Below are 18,459 nucleotides of genomic sequence, written 5' to 3'. Positions count from 1 at the left end.
ATGGTCACGTGGCCGTGACGTCAGCAGAGGTCCTTTCGCCCGCTTGGGTTTAGCCTCTAGCATTCCCTCATGTGTCATTGCTGCTCCGTACTGGACGCTTCACTTTCGTCTGATGTCGCGCTCGGGAGCGTACATTGGTTGCCATAGTGACATAGGCGGAGTCAGGGGCCCCTCGTTCACGCCTACTACTGACAGCAGGAGCAGGTGGTAACAGTGCAGCTATGCCGCTAGCATCCAAGCCGATGTCTGAGACCCGCGGCATGCCCCTGCCCTCCGGCCTCCTGCGGACATACCTGCAGCTGCTGCACAGCCACCCCGTGCTCACCAAGGCGCTCACCAGGTAAGGTATCCTGCCAGCACTGACGTGTGCGGACATGCTGGGAGCTGTAGTTCTACCAGTGCGGGTCGCTTCTACTAGTGAAAGGTGGAGGGATCTCGTCTATAGACTTTCTAGATCAGACGCAAAATCTGATTGCAACAGAATTCTAGGTTGCTGAATGAGAAATGATAGTGACTGAGCCCTGACAGATCAGTGTGAGGAGCCGGGTGCCAGTCTGCTCCACATATCTATCAGGAGGCCTATGAGTGCCCACACAGATCAGTGTGAGGAGCCGGGTGCCAGTCTGCTCCACATATCTATCAGGAGGCCTCTTAGTGCCCACACAGATCAGTGTGAGGAGCCGGGTGCCAGTCTGCTCCACATATCTATCAGGAAGCCTATGAGTGTCCTCACAGATCAGTGTGAGGAGCCGGGTGCCAGTCTGCTCCACATATCTATCAGGAAGCCTATGAGTGTCCTCACAGATCAGTGTGAGGAGCCGGGTGCCAGTCTGCTCCACATATCTATCAGGAGGCCTCTTAGTGCCCACACAGATCAGTGTGAGGAGGCGGGTGCCAGTCTGCTCCACATATCTATCAGGAGGCCTCTTAGTGCCCACACAGATCAGTGTGAGGAGCCGGGTGCCAGTCTGCTCCACATATCTATCAGGAGGCCTCTTAGTGCCCACACAGATCAGTGTGAGGAGCCGGGTGCCAGTCTGCTCCACATATCAGGAGGCCTATGAGTGTCCTCACAGATCAGTGTGAGGAGCCGGGTGCCAGTCTGCTCCACATATCTATCAGGAGGCCTCTTAGTGCCCACACAGATCAGTGTGAGGAGCCGGGTGCCAGTCTGCTCCACACATCTATCAGGAGGCCTATGAGTGCCCACACAGATCAGTGTGAGGAGCCGGGTGCCAGTCTGCTCCACATATCTATCAGGAGGCCTATGTGTGCCCACACAGATCAGTGTGAGGAGGCGGGTGCCAGTCTGCTCCACATATCTATCAGGAGGCCTATGTGTGCCCACACAGATCAGTGTGAGGAGCCGGGTGCCAGTCTGCTCCACATATCTATCAGGAGGCCTATGAGTGTCCACACAGATCAGTGTGAGGAGCCGGGTGCCAGTCTGCTCCACATATCTATCAGGAGGCCTCTTAGTGCCCACACAGATCAGTGTGAGGAGCCGGGTGCCAGTCTGCTCCACATATCTATCAGGAGGCCTATGAGTGTCCTCACAGATCAGTGTGAGGAGCCGGGTGCCAGTCTGCTCCACATATCTATCAGGAGGCCTCTTAGTGCCCACACAGATCAGTGTGAGGAGCCGGTTGCCAGTCTGCTCCACATATCTATCAGGAGGCCTATGAGTGTCCTCACAGATCAGTGTGAGGAGCCGGGTGCCAGTCTGCTCCACATATCTATCAGGAGGCCTCTTAGTGCCCACACAGATCAGTGTGAGGAGCCGGGTGCCAGTCTGCTCCACATATCTATCAGGAGGCCTATGAGTGTCCTCACAGATCAGTGTGAGGAGCCGGGTGCCAGTCTGCTCCACATATCTATCAGGAGGCCTATGAGTGTCTGCAGAGATCAGTGTGAGGAGCCGGGTGCCAGTCTGCTCCACATATCTATCAGGAGGCCTATGAGTGTCCACACAGATCAGTGTGAGGAGCCGGGTGCCAGTCTGCTCCACATATCTATCAGGAGGCCTATGAGTGTCCTCACAGATCAGTGTGAGGAGCCGGTTGCCAGTCTGCTCCACATATCTATCAGGAGGCCTATGAGTGTCCTCACAGATCAGTGTGAGGAGCCGGGTGCCAGTCTGCTCCACATATCTATCAGGAGGCCTCTTAGTGCCCACACAGATCAGTGTGAGGAGCCGGTTGCCAGTCTGCTCCACATATCTATCAGGAGGCCTATGAGTGTCCTCAAAGATCAGTGTGAGGAGCCGGGTGCCAGTCTGCTCCACATATCTATCAGGAGGCCTCTTAGTGCCCTCACAGATCAGTGTGAGGAGCCGGGTGCCAGTCTGCTCCACATATCTATCAGGAGGCCTATGAGTGCCCACACAGATCAGTGTGAGGAGCCGGGTGCTAGTCTGCTCCACATATCTATCAGGAGGCCTATGAGTGCCCACACAGATCAGTGTGAGGAGGCGGGTGCCAGTCTGCTCCACATATCTATCAGGAGGCCTATGAGTGTCCTCACAGATCAGTGTGAGGAGCCGGGTGCCAGTCTGCTCCACATATCTATCAGGAGGCCTATGAGTGTCCTCACAGATCAGTGTGAGGAGCCGGGTGCCAGTCTGCTCCACATATCTATCAGGAGGCCTCTTAGTGCCCACAAAGATCAGTGTGAGGAGCCGGGTGCCAGTCTGCTCCACATATCTATCAGGAGGCCTATGAGTGCCCACACAGATCAGTGTGAGGAGCCGGGTGCCAGTCTGCTCCACATATCTATCAGGAGGCCTATGAGTGCCCACACAGATCAGTGTGAGGAGCCGGGTGCCAGTCTGCTCCACACATCTATCAGGAGGCCTATGAGTGCCCACACAGATCAGTGTGAGGAGCCGGGTGCCAGTCTGCTCCACATATCTATCAGGAGGCCTATGAGTGCCCACACAGATCAGTGTGAGGAGCCGGGTGCCAGTCTGCTCCACACATCTATCAGGAGGCCTATGAGTGCCCACACAGATCAGTGTGAGGAGCCGGGTGCCAGTCTGCTCCACATATCTATCAGGAGGCCTATGAGTGCCCACACAGATCAGTGTGAGGAGCCGGGTGCCAGTCTGCTCCACACATCTATCAGGAGGCCTATGAGTGCCCACACAGATCAGTGTGAGGAGCCGGGTGCCAGTCTGCTCCACATATCTATCAGGAGGCCTATGAGTGCCCACACAGATCAGTGTGAGGAGCCGGGTGCCAGTCTGCTCCACATATCTATCAGGAGGCCTCTTAGTGCCCACACAGATCAGTGTGAGGAGCCGGGTGCCAGTCTGCTCCACATATCTATCAGGAGGCCTCTTAGTGCCCTCACAGATCAGTGTGAGGAGCCGGGTGCCAGTCTGCTCCACATATCTATCAGGAGGCCTATGAGTGCCCACACAGATCAGTGTGAGGAGCCGGGTGCTAGTCTGCTCCACATATCTATCAGGAGGCCTATGAGTGCCCACACAGATCAGTGTGAGGAGGCGGGTGCCAGTCTGCTCCACATATCTATCAGGAGGCCTATGAGTGTCCTCACAGATCAGTGTGAGGAGCCGGGTGCCAGTCTGCCCCACATATCTATCAGGAGGCCTATGAGTGTCCTCACAGATCAGTGTGAGGAGCCGGGTGCCAGTCTGCTCCACATATCTATCAGGAGGCCTATGAGTGCCCACACAGATCAGTGTGAGGAGCCGGGTGCCAGTCTGCTCCACATATCTATCAGGAGGCCTATGAGTGCCCACACAGATCAGTGTGAGGAGCCGGGTGCCAGTCTGCTCCACACATCTATCAGGAGGCCTATGAGTGCCCACACAGATCAGTGTGAGGAGCCGGGTGCCAGTCTGCTCCACATATCTATCAGGAGGCCTATGAGTGCCCACACAGATCAGTGTGAGGAGCCTGGTGCCAGTCTGCTCCACACATCTATCAGGAGGCCTATGAGTGCCCACACAGATCAGTGTGAGGAGCCGGGTGCCAGTCTGCTCCACACATCTATCAGGAGGCCTATGAGTGCCCACACAGATCAGTGTGAGGAGCCGGGTGCCAGTCTGCTCCACACATCTATCAGGAGGCCTATGAGTGCCCACACAGATCAGTGTGAGGAGCCGGGTGCCAGTCTGCTCCACATATCTATCAGGAGGCCTATGAGTGCCCACACAGATCAGTGTGAGGAGCCGGGTGCCAGTCTGCTCCACACATCTATCAGGAGGCCTATGAGTGCCCACACAGATCAGTGTGAGGAGCCGGGTGCCAGTCTGCTCCACATATCTATCAGGAGGCCTATGAGTGCCCACACAGATCAGTGTGAGGAGCCGGGTGCTAGTCTGTTCCACATATCTATCAGGAGGCCTATGAGTGCCCACACAGATCAGTGTGAGGAGCCGGGTGCCAGTCTGCCCGCCATATCTATCAGGACTGGCAGATGCAGCCATGCAATGGATATTTCAATCTTACAAATGTTTGCACATAGACAGTGTGGAGATCGGAGATGGGAATTCAGGTTTTCCATTCAGTCTCACGGCCCTGTGTATAAAATGCAGCACGGAAATCTGTCTTCACTACCACTTGTGACAGAATGACAGGTGGTCTCAGTGACACCAGTGTGGTCCTGTGACGTCTTCCACCCTAAATCCCCCACAATCAGCCATGAGTGGTGCTATAGAAAAGTGGACGCGAGAGTGACCGATGGCAGAGTTACAGCACAGGGCCGCCGAGCCCGGAGGTGCATTAGGCAGAAAAGTCCCTGCTGACCCCGTAACTGGGGTCCAGGCCTCCTGTTATTGACATCTGCACATACTCTGCACCAGGAGTTTTCTAGCCACGCAGCTTCATTCCAGCCGTATATCACCAAGCACAAGTGTCGGATGGAGTAGTATAAAGCACAGCAGTAGTGTGGAAATCTGATGGATGAGTCTGATGTTGGGAGACGGTTACTTGTCTGACTGCATTGTGCCCACCATAGAGTTTGGTGGAGGAGGGGTAATGCTATGGATTTGGTTTTCAGGGGTTGGTTTAGGCGCTGTACTTCCGGTGATGGGAAATCCTAATACTACATCAAGAGGTGTTGGACAATTGTCGCTTGTAATGTTGTGGGCTCAGTTTGTGGAAGACCCTTCTCTGTTCCTTCATGACTGTCCTCCAGAGCACAGGACAAGGGCCATCGCGGCATGGGTGGGTGAGCTTGGTGTGCAAGAACATGTCTGGCCCTCAGTCCTTTGGGATTTACTAGAATGGTGATGGGAGCCTGGCCCTCTCATCCAACATTGTGTCTAAGGCCGGCTTCACACTCAGCGTATGAAAATACGGTCCGTTTTTTTACGGCCGTAATACGCAGAAAAGTCCCGAAAATAGTGGTCCGTAGCTCCTCCGTAGGCAGGGTGTGTCAGTGTTTTTTGTGCATGGCATCCTCCGTATGTAATCCGTATGTCATCCGTACTGCGTGTTTTTATCGCAGGCTTGCAAAACCGACATACGGCTATACAAGGGATCCATGTGTTAAAAAAAAAACAAAACATATATACTATATATATATATATATATATATATATATATATATATATATATATATATATATATATAATGTCAGTAGACACATATATATATATATTTCATCCAGCGCGATATAGCAGAAAGCCGGTAATTCAATTACCGACTTTTGCTTTCTCCTTCACAAACCCGACATGATATGAGACCTGGTTTACATACAGTAAACCATCTCATATCCCCATTTTTTTTGCATATTCCACACTACTAATGTCAGTAGTGTGTCTATGCAAAATTTGGCCGTTCTAGCTAGTAAATTAAAGGGTTAAATGGCGGAAAAAATTGGCGTGGGCTCCCGCACAATTTTCTCCGCCAGAGTAGTAAAGCCAGTGACTGAGGGCAGATATTAATAGCCTGGAGAGGGTCCATGGTTATTGCCCCCCCCCCTGGCTAAAAACATCTCTCTCTTCCCATTCCCGTGTAGCGGTGGGATATGGGGCTCGAGTTCATATGAGGACAACCAGCAGAGGGCGCCCTCTTATGAACTCGAGCCTGGGAGCTTTCTAGGAAAGTTCCCACGATCTAGGAACAGTCAGCAGAGGGCGCCTCACCGCAAATGCAGGTAAATATAGGTCATTGACCTACTTTACCTACATTCTCCGGGGTTTTGCAGACATGAGCAACGTTGCATTAGCAAAGCTCGTGGCTGCAAAATATTTTAACCCCTTCAGATGGATTTACATCGTTGGACCTTACAGATCCTCGGAAGGTATGTACAGGTCCTTCTCAAAAAATTAGCATATAGTGTTAAATTTCATTATTTACCATAATGTAATGATTACAATTAAACTTTCATATATTATAGATTCATTATCCACCAACTGAAATTTGTCAGGTCTTTTATTGTTTTAATACTGATGATTTTGGCATACAACTCCTGATAACCCAAAAAACCTGTCTCAATAAATTAGCATATCAAGAAAAGGTTCTCTAAACGACCTATTACCCTAATCTTCTGAATCAACTAATTAACTCTAAACACATGCAAAAGATACCTGAGGCTTTTATAAACTCCCTGCCTGGTTCATTACTCAAAACCCCCATCATGGGTAAGACTAGCGACCTGACAGATGTCAAGAAGGCCATCATTGACACCCTCAAGCAAGAGGGTAAGACCCAGAAAGAAATTTCTCAACAAATAGGCTGTTCCCAGAGTGCTGTATCAAGGCACCTCAATGGTAAGTCTGTTGGAAGGAAACAATGTGGCAGAAAACGCTGTACAACGAGAAGAGGAGACCGGACCCTGAGGAAGATTGTGGAGAAGGACCGATTCCAGACCTTGGGGAACCTGAGGAAGCAGTGGACTGAGTCTGGTGTGGAAACATCCAGAGCCACCGTGCACAGGCGTGTGCAGGAAATGGGCTACAGGTGCCGCATTCCCCAGGTAAAGCCACTTTTGAACCATAAACAGCGGCAGAGGCGCCTGACCTGGGCTACAGAGAAGCAGCACTGGACTGTTGCTAAGTGGTCCCAAGTACTTTTTTCTGATGAAAGCAAATTTTGCATGTCATTCGGAAATCAAGGTGCCAGAGTCTGGAGGAAGACTGGGGAGAAGGAAATGCCAAAATGCCTGAAGTCCAGTGTCAAGTACCCACAGTCAGTGATGGTGTGGGGTGCCATGTCAGCTGCTGGTGTTGGTCCACTGTGTTTCATCAAGGGCAGGGTCAATGCAGCTAGCTATCAGGAGATTTTGGAGCACTTCATGCTTCCATCGGCTGAAATGCTTTATGGAGATGAAGATTTCATTTTTCAGCACGACCTGGCACCTGCTCACAGTGCCAAAACCACTGGTAAATGGTTTACTGACCATGGTATTACTGTGCTCAATTGGCCTGCCAACTCTCCTGACCTGAACCCCATAGAGAATCTGTGGGATATTGTGAAGAGAAAGTTGAGAGACGCAAGACCCAACACTCTGGATGAGCTTAAGGCCGCTATTGAAGCATCCTGGGCCTCCATAACATCTCAGCAGTGTCACAGGCTGATTGCCTCCATGCCACGCCGCATTGAAGCAGTCATTTCTGCCAAAGGATTCCCGACCAAGTATTGAGTGCATAACTGAACATTATTATTTGTTGGTTTTTTTGTTTGTTATTAAAAAACACTTTTATTTGATTGGATGGGTGAAATATGCTAATTTATTGAGACAGGTTTTTTGGGTTATCAGGAGTTGTATGCCAAAATCATCAGTATTAAAACAATAAAAGACCTGACAAATTTCAGTTGGTGGATAATGAATCTATAATATATGAAAGTTTAATTGTAATCATTCCATTATGGTAAATAATGAAATTTAACACTATATGCTAATTTTTTGAGAAGGACCTGTATATTCTTGGTTTATTTTTTTTTTTTTTATTTACAGATCGAGGGTCTTCAGTGAGTGGATTGAGAGTAGAATAAATTAATACAACAACCTTTGTGATTTTTTTCATTAAATTAATTTTTAATAATGTGTGTGTGGTTTTTTTTTTTAACCCTTTACTAGTATTGGATTAATAATGGATAGGTGTCAGAATTGACGCCTCTCCATTATTAATTTGGCTTAATGTTACCTTACAATAGCAAGGTGACATTAACCCTTCATTACCCCATATCCCACCGCTACACGGGAATGGGAAGAGAGTGGCCAAGTGCCAGAATAGGCGCATCTTCCAGATGTGCCTTTTCTGGGGTGGCTGGGGGCAGGTGTTTTTAGCCGGGGGGGGCAATAACCATGGACCCTCTCCAGGCTATTAATATCTGCCCTCAGTCACTGGCTTTACTACTCTGGCGGAGAAACGGAGAAAATTGTGCGGGAGCCCACGCCAATTTTTTCCGCCATTTAACCCTTTAATTTACTAGCTAGAACGGCCAAATTTTGCATATACACACTACTGACATTAGTAGTGTGGAATATGCAAAAAAAATGGGGATATGAGATGGTTTACTGTATGTAAACCAGGTCTCATATCATGTCGGGTTTAGGAAGGAGATAGCAAAAGTCGGCAATTGAATTACCGGCTTTCTGCTATATCGCGCTGGATGAAATATTAATATATATACATATATGTGTCTACTGACATATATATATATACCTATTCTATGTGTAGACATTTATTCTACCTATTCTATTGTAAGCTGTCAGTGTGATTTTACTGTACACCACACTGAATTGCCGGCTTTTCTCTCTAACACCGCTGCGTATTCCTCGCAAGTCACACTGCTGGTCCGTGTGTGATCCGTATTTTTGGGGCTTCCATAGACTTTCATTGACGTTTTATTTGCGCAATACGGTGACAAACACAGCATGCTGCGATTTTCTACGGCCGTAGAAAGCCGTATAATACTGATCAGGAAAATACGGCAGATAGGAGCAGGGGCATAGAGAATAATTGTGCCGTATTTTATGCGAGTTTTACGGACGTAGTTTCTGCGCTCTTACGTCCGTAAAACTCGCTAGTGTGAGGCCGGCCTAACACTGATAAATTCCCGCAGGCACACTGCAGAATCTTGTAGAAAGTCTTTGGAGAAGAGAGGAAGCGTCCTAGCTCCACATAAATGCCTATGGCTTTGTGATGGGAGAGTATCAAAGCTCCTGTAGGTGTGATGAGGACCCCACACTGGTCCCTACACTATGTGATCACACGGTGATAATCTGTGTGCAGACTTTCTGTGAACGAGATTGCGGTAATGGACAGTGTATGTCGTCGTTGGACGTCACCTTGACTTTGGTACTGATTGTCCATCAGATTCCAGGCCGACAAGTCACCAGTTTGCTTGATGATCACCACTGATCCAGAAGGAAGTGTGCATGTGATCCGCTCGTACCCGTAGTCACATAGCTGATTACCTGCAGGACCATTGCCCGCTGTGTGTACATGCAATCTATGGATATTTACACCTGGAGACGACTGCAGTGGATCATGATCAAAGTACGCGAGCCATCGGCTCTTATGAGAAAAGTGACGTTCCGTCCTTCTTCTCCCTGCAGCAGCAGACGTAGTATTATAAGCTGATTGCTCATTATTTCTGCCCATCGGACAAACGAGCCACTTACTAGGGACTATATATGGGGCACATCAAGATGCATTTTATAAAGTGTGGATCATTGTAGAAATCCGCTTTCTGTACTGACGTTGCAACATCCTTTTTATTTACAGCGCAATTCTATCTGCATTGGGGAATCTTTTAGCGCAGAGCATAGAAAGGAGGCGCCAATGTAAACCGTCGCCGAAAAGCGTTGACCTGGTGGCACCACTTCGATTTGCTACATATGGGTAAGGTTGTCCGTTTGCATGGGCCTGCTGGAACACGGGAGGTTTCTTCATGATAAAGGGACGAAAGGTCCGGCATTGGCTTTACCGATATAATATATACAATCCTCCGTAATCTGCTTACTGTACGTGTTTCTGGCCATGGGTTCTTAGCCCTCTGACATTGCTGGAAAACTAATAAACTGTGATGAGATCTTTGGCCCTAGCACACTTTTTCATAAGCTTCTAGCCATGAAATAGTTAATATGTCACGTGTGCGCCCCCCAGCTGACCTTTCGCAGGCTGCAGATTAGCTTGCTGCTATTTCTAGGTTGGAGGTTTCAGGCCAGCCATCATACCGCTGGTTAAAAAGAAGCCAAAGAACAATGTGAACTTAGATGTTCCTGATTAGTGATTATTCTGCTTCCCAACTAGGGGAATGGTTTCAACATGTCAGCTATATTATTCTATCTCATGCCAGCAGTGGCCACCTTGATGTTTTCTATGATTTCATTCAATATTTTCATATGCAAAGCAGTTTATCTATCTATCGATAGATACAAGTCTACAAAGCAGTTTTGTATTGTTCGCCTGTCACCATGGCGATACATACATGTACTGAAGCAAGGGCGGACAATTAATTTTCCCAGGCAGCGGCTTGAGAGAACATGACTGGTGGAGAGCCGAACATTAAGCTGAAATTCATTCTGCTCAATATTAACATACAATTAATGTTAATATAAAATAATTAATATCCATTGATATCGAGCAGAATTACTGTAAGTATGCTGATTTTCCCCTATATACACCGTAAGAGCCCCCCACATAGCCCTTCTATATACAGTATGAGCCTCCACATAGCCTCTATATACAATGAGCCTACACAAAGCCCCCAATATACAGTATGAGCCGCCACACAGCCTCTTATATACAGCATGAGCCTCCACATGGCCTCTTATATACAACATGAGCCCTCATATAGTCTCTTATATGCAGCACGAGCCCCACATAGCCTCTTATATGCATTATCAGCCCCCATATAGCCCCTTATATGCAGCACGAGCCCCCACATAGCTCCTTATATGCAGCATGAGCCCCCACATAGCCCCTTATATGCAGAACGAGCCCCCACATAGCCTCTTATATGCATCATCAGCCCCCACATAGCCCCTTATATGCAGCACAAGCCCCCACATAGCCCCTTATATGCAGAACGAGGCCCCACATAGCCTCATATGCATCATCAGCCCCCACATAGCCCCTTATATGCAGCACGAACCCCCACATAGCCCCTTATATGCAGCAAGAGCCCCCATATAATCTCCCATGTACAGCATCAGCCCCTACATAGCCCACTATATACAGTATGAGCCCCACATATCCTCGCATATTCATTCAATGATCTCCTACACATGAAAAAAGAAAACACATACTCGTCTTGCTCCCCTTCCCCCGACTCTCCGCAGTGCACAGCTGATGTGATGAAATGACGTCATTGCATCCGCTGTCTCACACACTGATTGGTGGAAGATGGAGTTGACAGCTCTGTTCACCACCAATGTATTCACCGCTGTCTGCATCCCTAGGATAGCGGTGACAGCAGGCGGCGGCAGATGGATGGCGGGCATGGTGCGGTTCTGGGCAACTGTTTCAGCTAGAGGGCCGGATGTGGCAGTTTGCTCAGGTTTGCACTAAATCGTAGGGACCAAAGATACATTATTTTGGGACAATAAAAAAACCACATTTTTGCGAGACTATGTATGGCCTTGCACCCTGACGTTTTGTTGTGGTACAGTAGGCTGCTGTTCATTACAAATTGCTTTTCTAGAAATATAATCCGCCATTTCTCAATGTCGGCTGTTTCAGTTATACCGACCTGTACAGTTATCGTTTCTTTCCTCCAGATTTTTCTTCACCGGGCCGCTGTCTCATTACTTCTATTTGTTTCTGGAGCAATGGGTGCCCTCCTCACTGCCGCTGGCTGGACTACGTCGCCTCCTTCTTGACCGGTTGATTATTGGTCCCGCTTTCCTACTTCTCTTCTTTATTGTGATGAATTTTCTTGAAGTAAGTGTCTCTATGACAGTGAGAGCAGCAGGCGTCCTGCATCTGTCCTATTTTAATAAAGCACATAGGTGCACAATGCCTGCTTCGTGCGTATGTGATCCAACAGGTACAGTACCTATAGATGTGATGCAGGAGGTAGAAGTAGGATCCTTTGGTCTATAGTATCATGATTAGATAATTTTATAATAACTTTTTTATTTTGTTCATCAGGGCAAAGACCTGAAGACACTGAATCAGAAACTGAAGGCTAGCTACTGGTCTACTCTAAAGATGAACTGGAAAGTTTGGACGCCATTTCAGTACATCAATGTAAACTATGTTCCCGTGCAGGTAAGAACAGTGGCGCCGATTGTATAATAGTCTACCTCTACTGGAAAATAGAAATGTCAGCTCTTGGATCAGACTAGGAACCTGGGACTCTTGCAATCCGAATTTTACATTGGCATCAGAGAAGATGGAATTTGTGGAGCTCAAATCTCTTCTGTAAATCCATTCATAAAATGGAAAATGTCAAGTCTTCATACTACCAGGAGGCTGACTATAGCCCCAAGGACGTAATTAACTGCCCCGTCCTCTCTTGCCTGATTGACAGCTCTGGCAAATAAAGAGCTACAGAAAGGCAGAGATAGAATAGATGGTGTACATGTAGGTGGGATAGTGTAATAAACCATTTGGACACACCAAGGGTCCACTAAGCGTCCCTGCTTGGTTTGTGCAGTCATTATGGGCTGACGGATTCCCTTTAGGGCTCATGCACACGACCGAGGATCGCACTCGGACCAACGTTATTCAGTAGAATAGTGCAGATGAACGGCTGAATCTGTGCGTGAAGAAAATAGTAGCATGCACGATCTTTCTCCAAAAATCAGATGAGACTCGCCTATTCAAGTCTATGGGTGCATGAAAAAAATCGGGAGCCACACATTGCCATTCTGTAACATAGGAAATTTTAAATGGTTAATAGCTGCTGTAAAAAAAAAAAAATAATTGTATATAGACAGCTCATGGATGACAAGTGAGGAAAAAAAGCGTCCCACTTTTCTGGATGCAACTTTGTTGTTTTTTTTTAATTTCTATACTGTCCTGTTCCTCTAGCCGTAGATCGAGAAAACACTTGGACAGGTGAACTTCAGTAGGAAAGAATCCACGCTTCAGACTCCATTGTATTTGTGCATTATAAACAATTAGGATATCTTGCCAAGATTTATATTTAACTTTCCTTTCTCTTCAGTTCCGAGTGTTGTTTGCAAATCTAGTCGCCTTCTTCTGGTTTACATACTTGGCGTCCACAAGGAAATGACCGAGACAACCAGCTGTGGTGCCAGCGATGGTTCATTCCGAAAAAACTATGATGGCAACAGGAGCCAACTAATTTTTCCAAGCAATAATTGTCAAGACTGAACTTTTACTGTAGCATTTCTTTAGAAAAGTAATTGTAGTAATTTATGTTAAAGGGTCGGTTGTAAAATATGTGCCAGGAGCAGTAATACAGAAGAAATCTAGAGAATAAATTGTTTTAGAAAGCTGTTGTCAAGCAAGATCAAGGCTGCATTATGTCACAAAATAGTTCAGATTGAAGTTAACGGGACTTAATGTTGTAAAGTGTAATGATACAGTTTACATCTACTTATCTACGTCGTGGATTCACCCAGGGGCCACAGTGCTAGTGTAACGCTGGCCATGAACAGTAGGCTGGGTTCACAAATGTAGGTTCTTTTAGCTAAAGCCAAGGGTGGGTCCTAAAAGGGAGACAAATTATGAATGAGTGACTTCTATTTCATTCCTGGGCCCAGTGTACATACAAGGTTGAAAACCTCACTTTTTATTTTTTTTCTGGACAGCTTGCCAAATAATCACGGACAGACAGTATTTTTTACGGACACATTGGAAAGTCATTGACTATAAGTGATCTATGTCTACAGCCCATAAATCTGATTTAAAATATCAGCTGCATTCACTGTAAAATGATAACTACAGTCAAAGTAATCAGACCCCTTTTTTTATGGACAGGGCAATAAAGTGCTCTATTTTTTTTTTTTTTTTCTTTTTACGTACTGTCCTGGAATTGCTGGACGGTTGGCAACCCTGTGTACATGTCTATGGGACGGTCATTGAAAAAACAACAATTCAGCAATTACCTAATGCTTGCGGTCAGTTGGCTTCCAGATATACCTGGTAAAACGTATCTCCCATTGGAATATTTTTCTATAAATAAGTTTCATACAGGAGACTTTATTAGATCTGTTTTAAAGAGAACCTTTCACTATTTTCTTAACTGTCTACATCAACATAAAGGGGCTGAAGTTTTGATTAAAACTTTCTTGTTTTTTTTCTCCACTGTAGGCTTCTGAATTTTATTTTTACCAATATGCAAATCTCTTGTTTAACCAAGGGGGAGATAGATTTTTCTCTGGGGGCATTGACCATTCATCTCTGTGACGCTATCCAATTATAACACAGCAGCGTCATACAGGAGGGAGGGAATAAACACCCCCAGAGAAGGTCAAAACACCAATGTCTCACTTGACCACGCCGAAAACTCCTCAGTCCTGTCCCTTAGGCCGGTTTCACACGTCAGTGGCTCCGGTACGTGAGGTGACAGTTTCCTCACGTACCGGAGCCACTGACACATGTACACACATTAAAATCAATGCATCTGTGCAGATGTCATTGATTTTTTTTTTTGCAGACCGTGTCTCTGTGTGCCAAACACGGAGACATGTCAGTGTTCGTGGGAGCGCACGGATTACACGGACCCATTAAAGTCAATGGGTCCGTGTAAAACACGTACCGCACACAGACATTGTCCGTGTGCCGTGCAGGAGACAGCGCTACAGTAAGCGCTTTCCCCCCCCACTGGTGCTGAAGCCGCAATTCATATCTTCCCTGCAGCAGCGTTTGCTGTAGAGAAGATATGAATAATAGTGTGTAAAATCCAGATCCAGCCCCCCCCGCTGTGATTAAAATACTCACCCAGCTCCCGGCTCCCTCGCTGCTTCCTGTCCTGGCCGCACCTTCTACTGTATGAGCGGTCACGTGGGGCCGCTCATTTACAGTAATGAATATGCGGCTCCACCTCCCATAGGGGTGGAGCTGCATATTCATGACTGTAATCGGCGGCCCCACGTGACCGCTCATACAGTACAAGGTGCAGCCAGGACAGGAAGCAGCGAGGGAGCCGGGAGCTGGGTGAGTATTTTAATCACAGTGGGGGTGGGAGGGGGTTGGGGACCTGGATCTGGATTTTACACACTATTATTCATATCTTCTCTACAGCAAACGCTGCTGCAGGGAAGATATGAATGGGACTTCAGCACGATGCAGGGGACAGCGCTAAACTTTAGCGCTGTCTCCGGCACGGTGCGTGTGGTACCCAGTGGGCACACGGGCGGCACACGTGTGCCACACTGATGTGCCACAGAAACGCACCGGTACACAGACACAGATAATTTCGGTACCGGAATTATCTGGACGTGTGAGACTGGCCTTACTGTCATCAAAGTGCTGGGAAAGGAGGAGAGCTGCAGCTTGGCGTGCCGGAGCAGTAAAGAGCAGCATTTGTCACAGACCGTGATCTTAAACTACTTCAGGTATCGTGAAATAAGGAGAATGACGGTATGCCACAATACCTGTAGTAAGACCAGAGCCTTATGACAAATCATTGCTTGCACGATGTGCTTCGCTGTGCCATTCCTCTTTTCTTAGCAATGTAATAGAGTTCTGAGCATGGTCAAGTGAGACACAGTAGTACATAGCAGGTCACGCTGAAAATACTTGTTTTGCTTTTTTTATCCTCTGCATGATGCTGCCTTCTTATGATTGGGCAGCATATTAGAGAGGGAAAAGTAAACGCCCCCAGAGAAGAATATCTAGTAACATGCCCTTACCCGAAAGGCAGATTTGCTCATTGAATGCACAAAGGCAATTATCACCACAACGGAGTGTCAGTAAAAAAAAAAAAAAGCTCTTCTGCTCCTTTATGATGACCCAAGCAGTTACACAAAGAAAAGTAGTGAAAGGTATTCATTAACATGATTTTCCTCTTGCCAGCAGGTCAGTTGTAGACATATTGTACTGAATCTATCTGATCCTTTCATCCTAAGGGAGTTAAGATGCTGCTACCTTTGTGATATAATGAGGAAGAATAGCTGTTGTCTACATCCAGTTATTGTAAATTTATGACCTGCTTCAGGCTATAGTACAGTGTTCCCCCAACTCCAGTCCTCAAGAGCCACCATCAGTGCTAGTTTTCAGGATTTCCAAAGTATCGCCCATGTGATAATTCTATCTGTGCACTATACTAAGGAATTCCTGAAAACGTGGTCTGTTGGTGAACACTTTACAGTATGTTCATGTTTCTACAAGAATTTAAAATCAGGACGGTGGATTCAGTAAGCTAAGGTTCTGACTCTGACACCACTATATTTCCACACTACAGTTCCAGCTACTTCATAAATGGCCAAGAATTAGTATTACAAATTTTAGTTTAGTTAAATGGTAACATCACTGTTTATTGCTTCAAGGGGTGTCCCAAGAACAAAGTATGGTACACTTTAATCAATAGATCTTGGAATAATAATTTCCACAATTTGATGTATTAAAAACAATGTTCCTGTGCTGAGACAATCTTATAAATGTGCCCCTGCTGTGTACTGTGTAATGGCCGTGTCTGACCGTGCAGGAACATGGTCAGATCATAGCACAGCTCCTGGGCAGGGGAGGAAGGAAAAGCATATACTGATATTGCAGCAAAGGATCACAACTGCTACTTTCTGTGAGGTAAAACATGTTTACAAACAGGCAGTGAAATGTTTTACCTCACAGAAAGAATCAGCTGCGATCCTATGCTGTCCTGTATGTACTCTCTTTTGCTTCCTCCCCTGCCCAGGAGCTGTGGTATGATAAGACCATGTTCCTGCATGTTGAGACACAGCCATTACCCAGTACACAGGGGCACATTTATAAGATTATCTCACCACAGGAATTTTTTTTTAACACATCCAATTATGAAACTTCTAATTATTCAAAGATCTATTGATTAAAATTCCAAAGACATACTGATAGGGAATTTAGATTGTGGGCCCCAACGGGGACAGCAACGATAATGTGTGCAAAACTGTAAAGCGCTGCGGAATATGTTAGTGCTATATAAAAATAAAGATTATTATTATTAAAATGTAGTTTATTCATGGGACACCCCCTTTTAAATAAATATGGGGTTTAGAAAAAATAGTTGAGATTTCTAAATATCTGTATTGCTCTGAAATTACTTGGGCTTAATTAACTAATAATAATGGATAAAATATAGATTTGTAAGATCAAATTGGCTTTTTACTAACTCTAACAAAAACTATGGTAACTTCGATTCCACAGCCCTGTTTAAAATGATGCATACATTGTCTGCGGACGGCAGGCCGCCTTCCCATAACTCAGAAGTATAACTTTGACTGCTGGTTTAGAAAATCCTTCATATTGGAGTGATACAAATGAACGGTGCCAAAAGGTCTGGGGATTTAATAACATTTTTCTATATGGTGAGGCCTTTTTCCTGTAACACGTTGTTTTAACGATTAATGCGCACATCTCTGATTTATTGTTATTTTTTTCAATAAACCAACAATACTATAAGGTGTTTTATAGATCATTGCGGTTTCTTTCTGCTTATTGATTGCATGGTTTTTGGCTTGGAATCCTGAAGCTTATTTGCAAATCTGAAGGACAGCTGCAAGACTTCCATCAGAACATTAGAAAAATGATGCATGTCCTGTGCGGAAACCAAACAAAGAGGGCACTACCATGTCAACGGGATCCACCTTTGGCTTAGAGACATGACGATGCAAAGGGATCACAATCACAGATGTTTGTTGAAAGTAATGCAAGCTATGCAATTAAAAACACTTAAAGCCAAATGACAAAATATATGAACCAACCAGCCCATAATGGAGCTGAACACCACCTAAGATAGGCACACAATGTATGTTGTACAGTAGGTACTGAAAAATCTAAGTAAGTGGGTCCAAAGGATGAGCATTGCTTTCTATAATAGGGTAGTAAAAAACCTACGTGTACTGCCAGAACACTGACCAGATTATGAATAAAGGCTAAAATTTATTGTAACCCGCGTGAATAAATTATAGAATCAAATGTAAACAATGACAAAGTGCATAAAGTACTGATCATATGCAAATATATATAGCATATACGGTAATATATATGCCGTGGCATTTACCAAGAATACCCAAGCAAGACAAATTCACAAAAAACTAAATAGATATAAAGTGCATTCAGTGTTGATAATAACATACAGGGGTATAGAACATCCCAAAAATACTACGGAGAAATAATGAGCGCCAACACATGTTAATGTCAGCAAAGACCTCCAGTAGTTCCTATCTGGAAAACATGAGCAGCATAATCCTGGACCTTCTAAAGGTCAATGGGGAAAGTGGGGGGTGAGAACGCTATTATTGTGAGGGTGGGGGATGAGTGCTATTATGGTGGGGGTGAGAATGTTATTGTAAGGTATGGCTTATATCACTGTATAACAGAGGCATTTAGACTTGGGGATCAAACCAGTTATGTACAAGAGTCCG

At 46.0% G+C, this 18,459-nt stretch overlaps 1 protein-coding gene across 1 annotated transcript; it reads left to right on the top strand.

Annotated features, from left to right (window-relative positions):
• Positions 1 to 16: 16 nt before the first annotated feature.
• On the top strand, positions 17 to 17,494 carry PXMP2 (peroxisomal membrane protein 2). The gene is made up of 5 exons (XM_069760220.1): positions 17 to 340; positions 9,707 to 9,823; positions 11,704 to 11,866; positions 12,077 to 12,196; positions 13,098 to 17,494. The coding sequence occupies exons 1-5, from the start codon at positions 222 to 224 to the stop codon at positions 13,164 to 13,166; spliced, it is 588 nt and encodes a 195-aa protein (XP_069616321.1). The 5' UTR covers positions 17 to 221; the 3' UTR covers positions 13,167 to 17,494.
• The last annotated feature ends 965 nt before the right edge of the window (positions 17,495 to 18,459 follow it).

This window comes from Ranitomeya imitator, chromosome 1 (assembly GCF_032444005.1).
Source record: "Ranitomeya imitator isolate aRanImi1 chromosome 1, aRanImi1.pri, whole genome shotgun sequence".
NCBI classification, from domain to species: Eukaryota; Metazoa; Chordata; class Amphibia; order Anura; family Dendrobatidae; genus Ranitomeya; species Ranitomeya imitator.
This window is presented reverse-complemented; position numbering and strand designations above follow the sequence as displayed.

Excerpts from the sequence above, each read along its gene's own strand:
- PXMP2 (XM_069760220.1), top strand. The coding sequence starts at position 222 with ATGCCGCTAGCATCCAAGCCGATGTCTGAGACCCGCGGCATGCCCCTG. Across the intron at positions 11,867-12,076 it reads TTGTGATGAATTTTCTTGAA|GGCAAAGACCTGAAGACACT; the intron begins GTAAGTGTCTCT and ends TTTGTTCATCAG. Across the intron at positions 12,197-13,097 it reads TAAACTATGTTCCCGTGCAG|TTCCGAGTGTTGTTTGCAAA; the intron begins GTAAGAACAGTG and ends CTTTCTCTTCAG.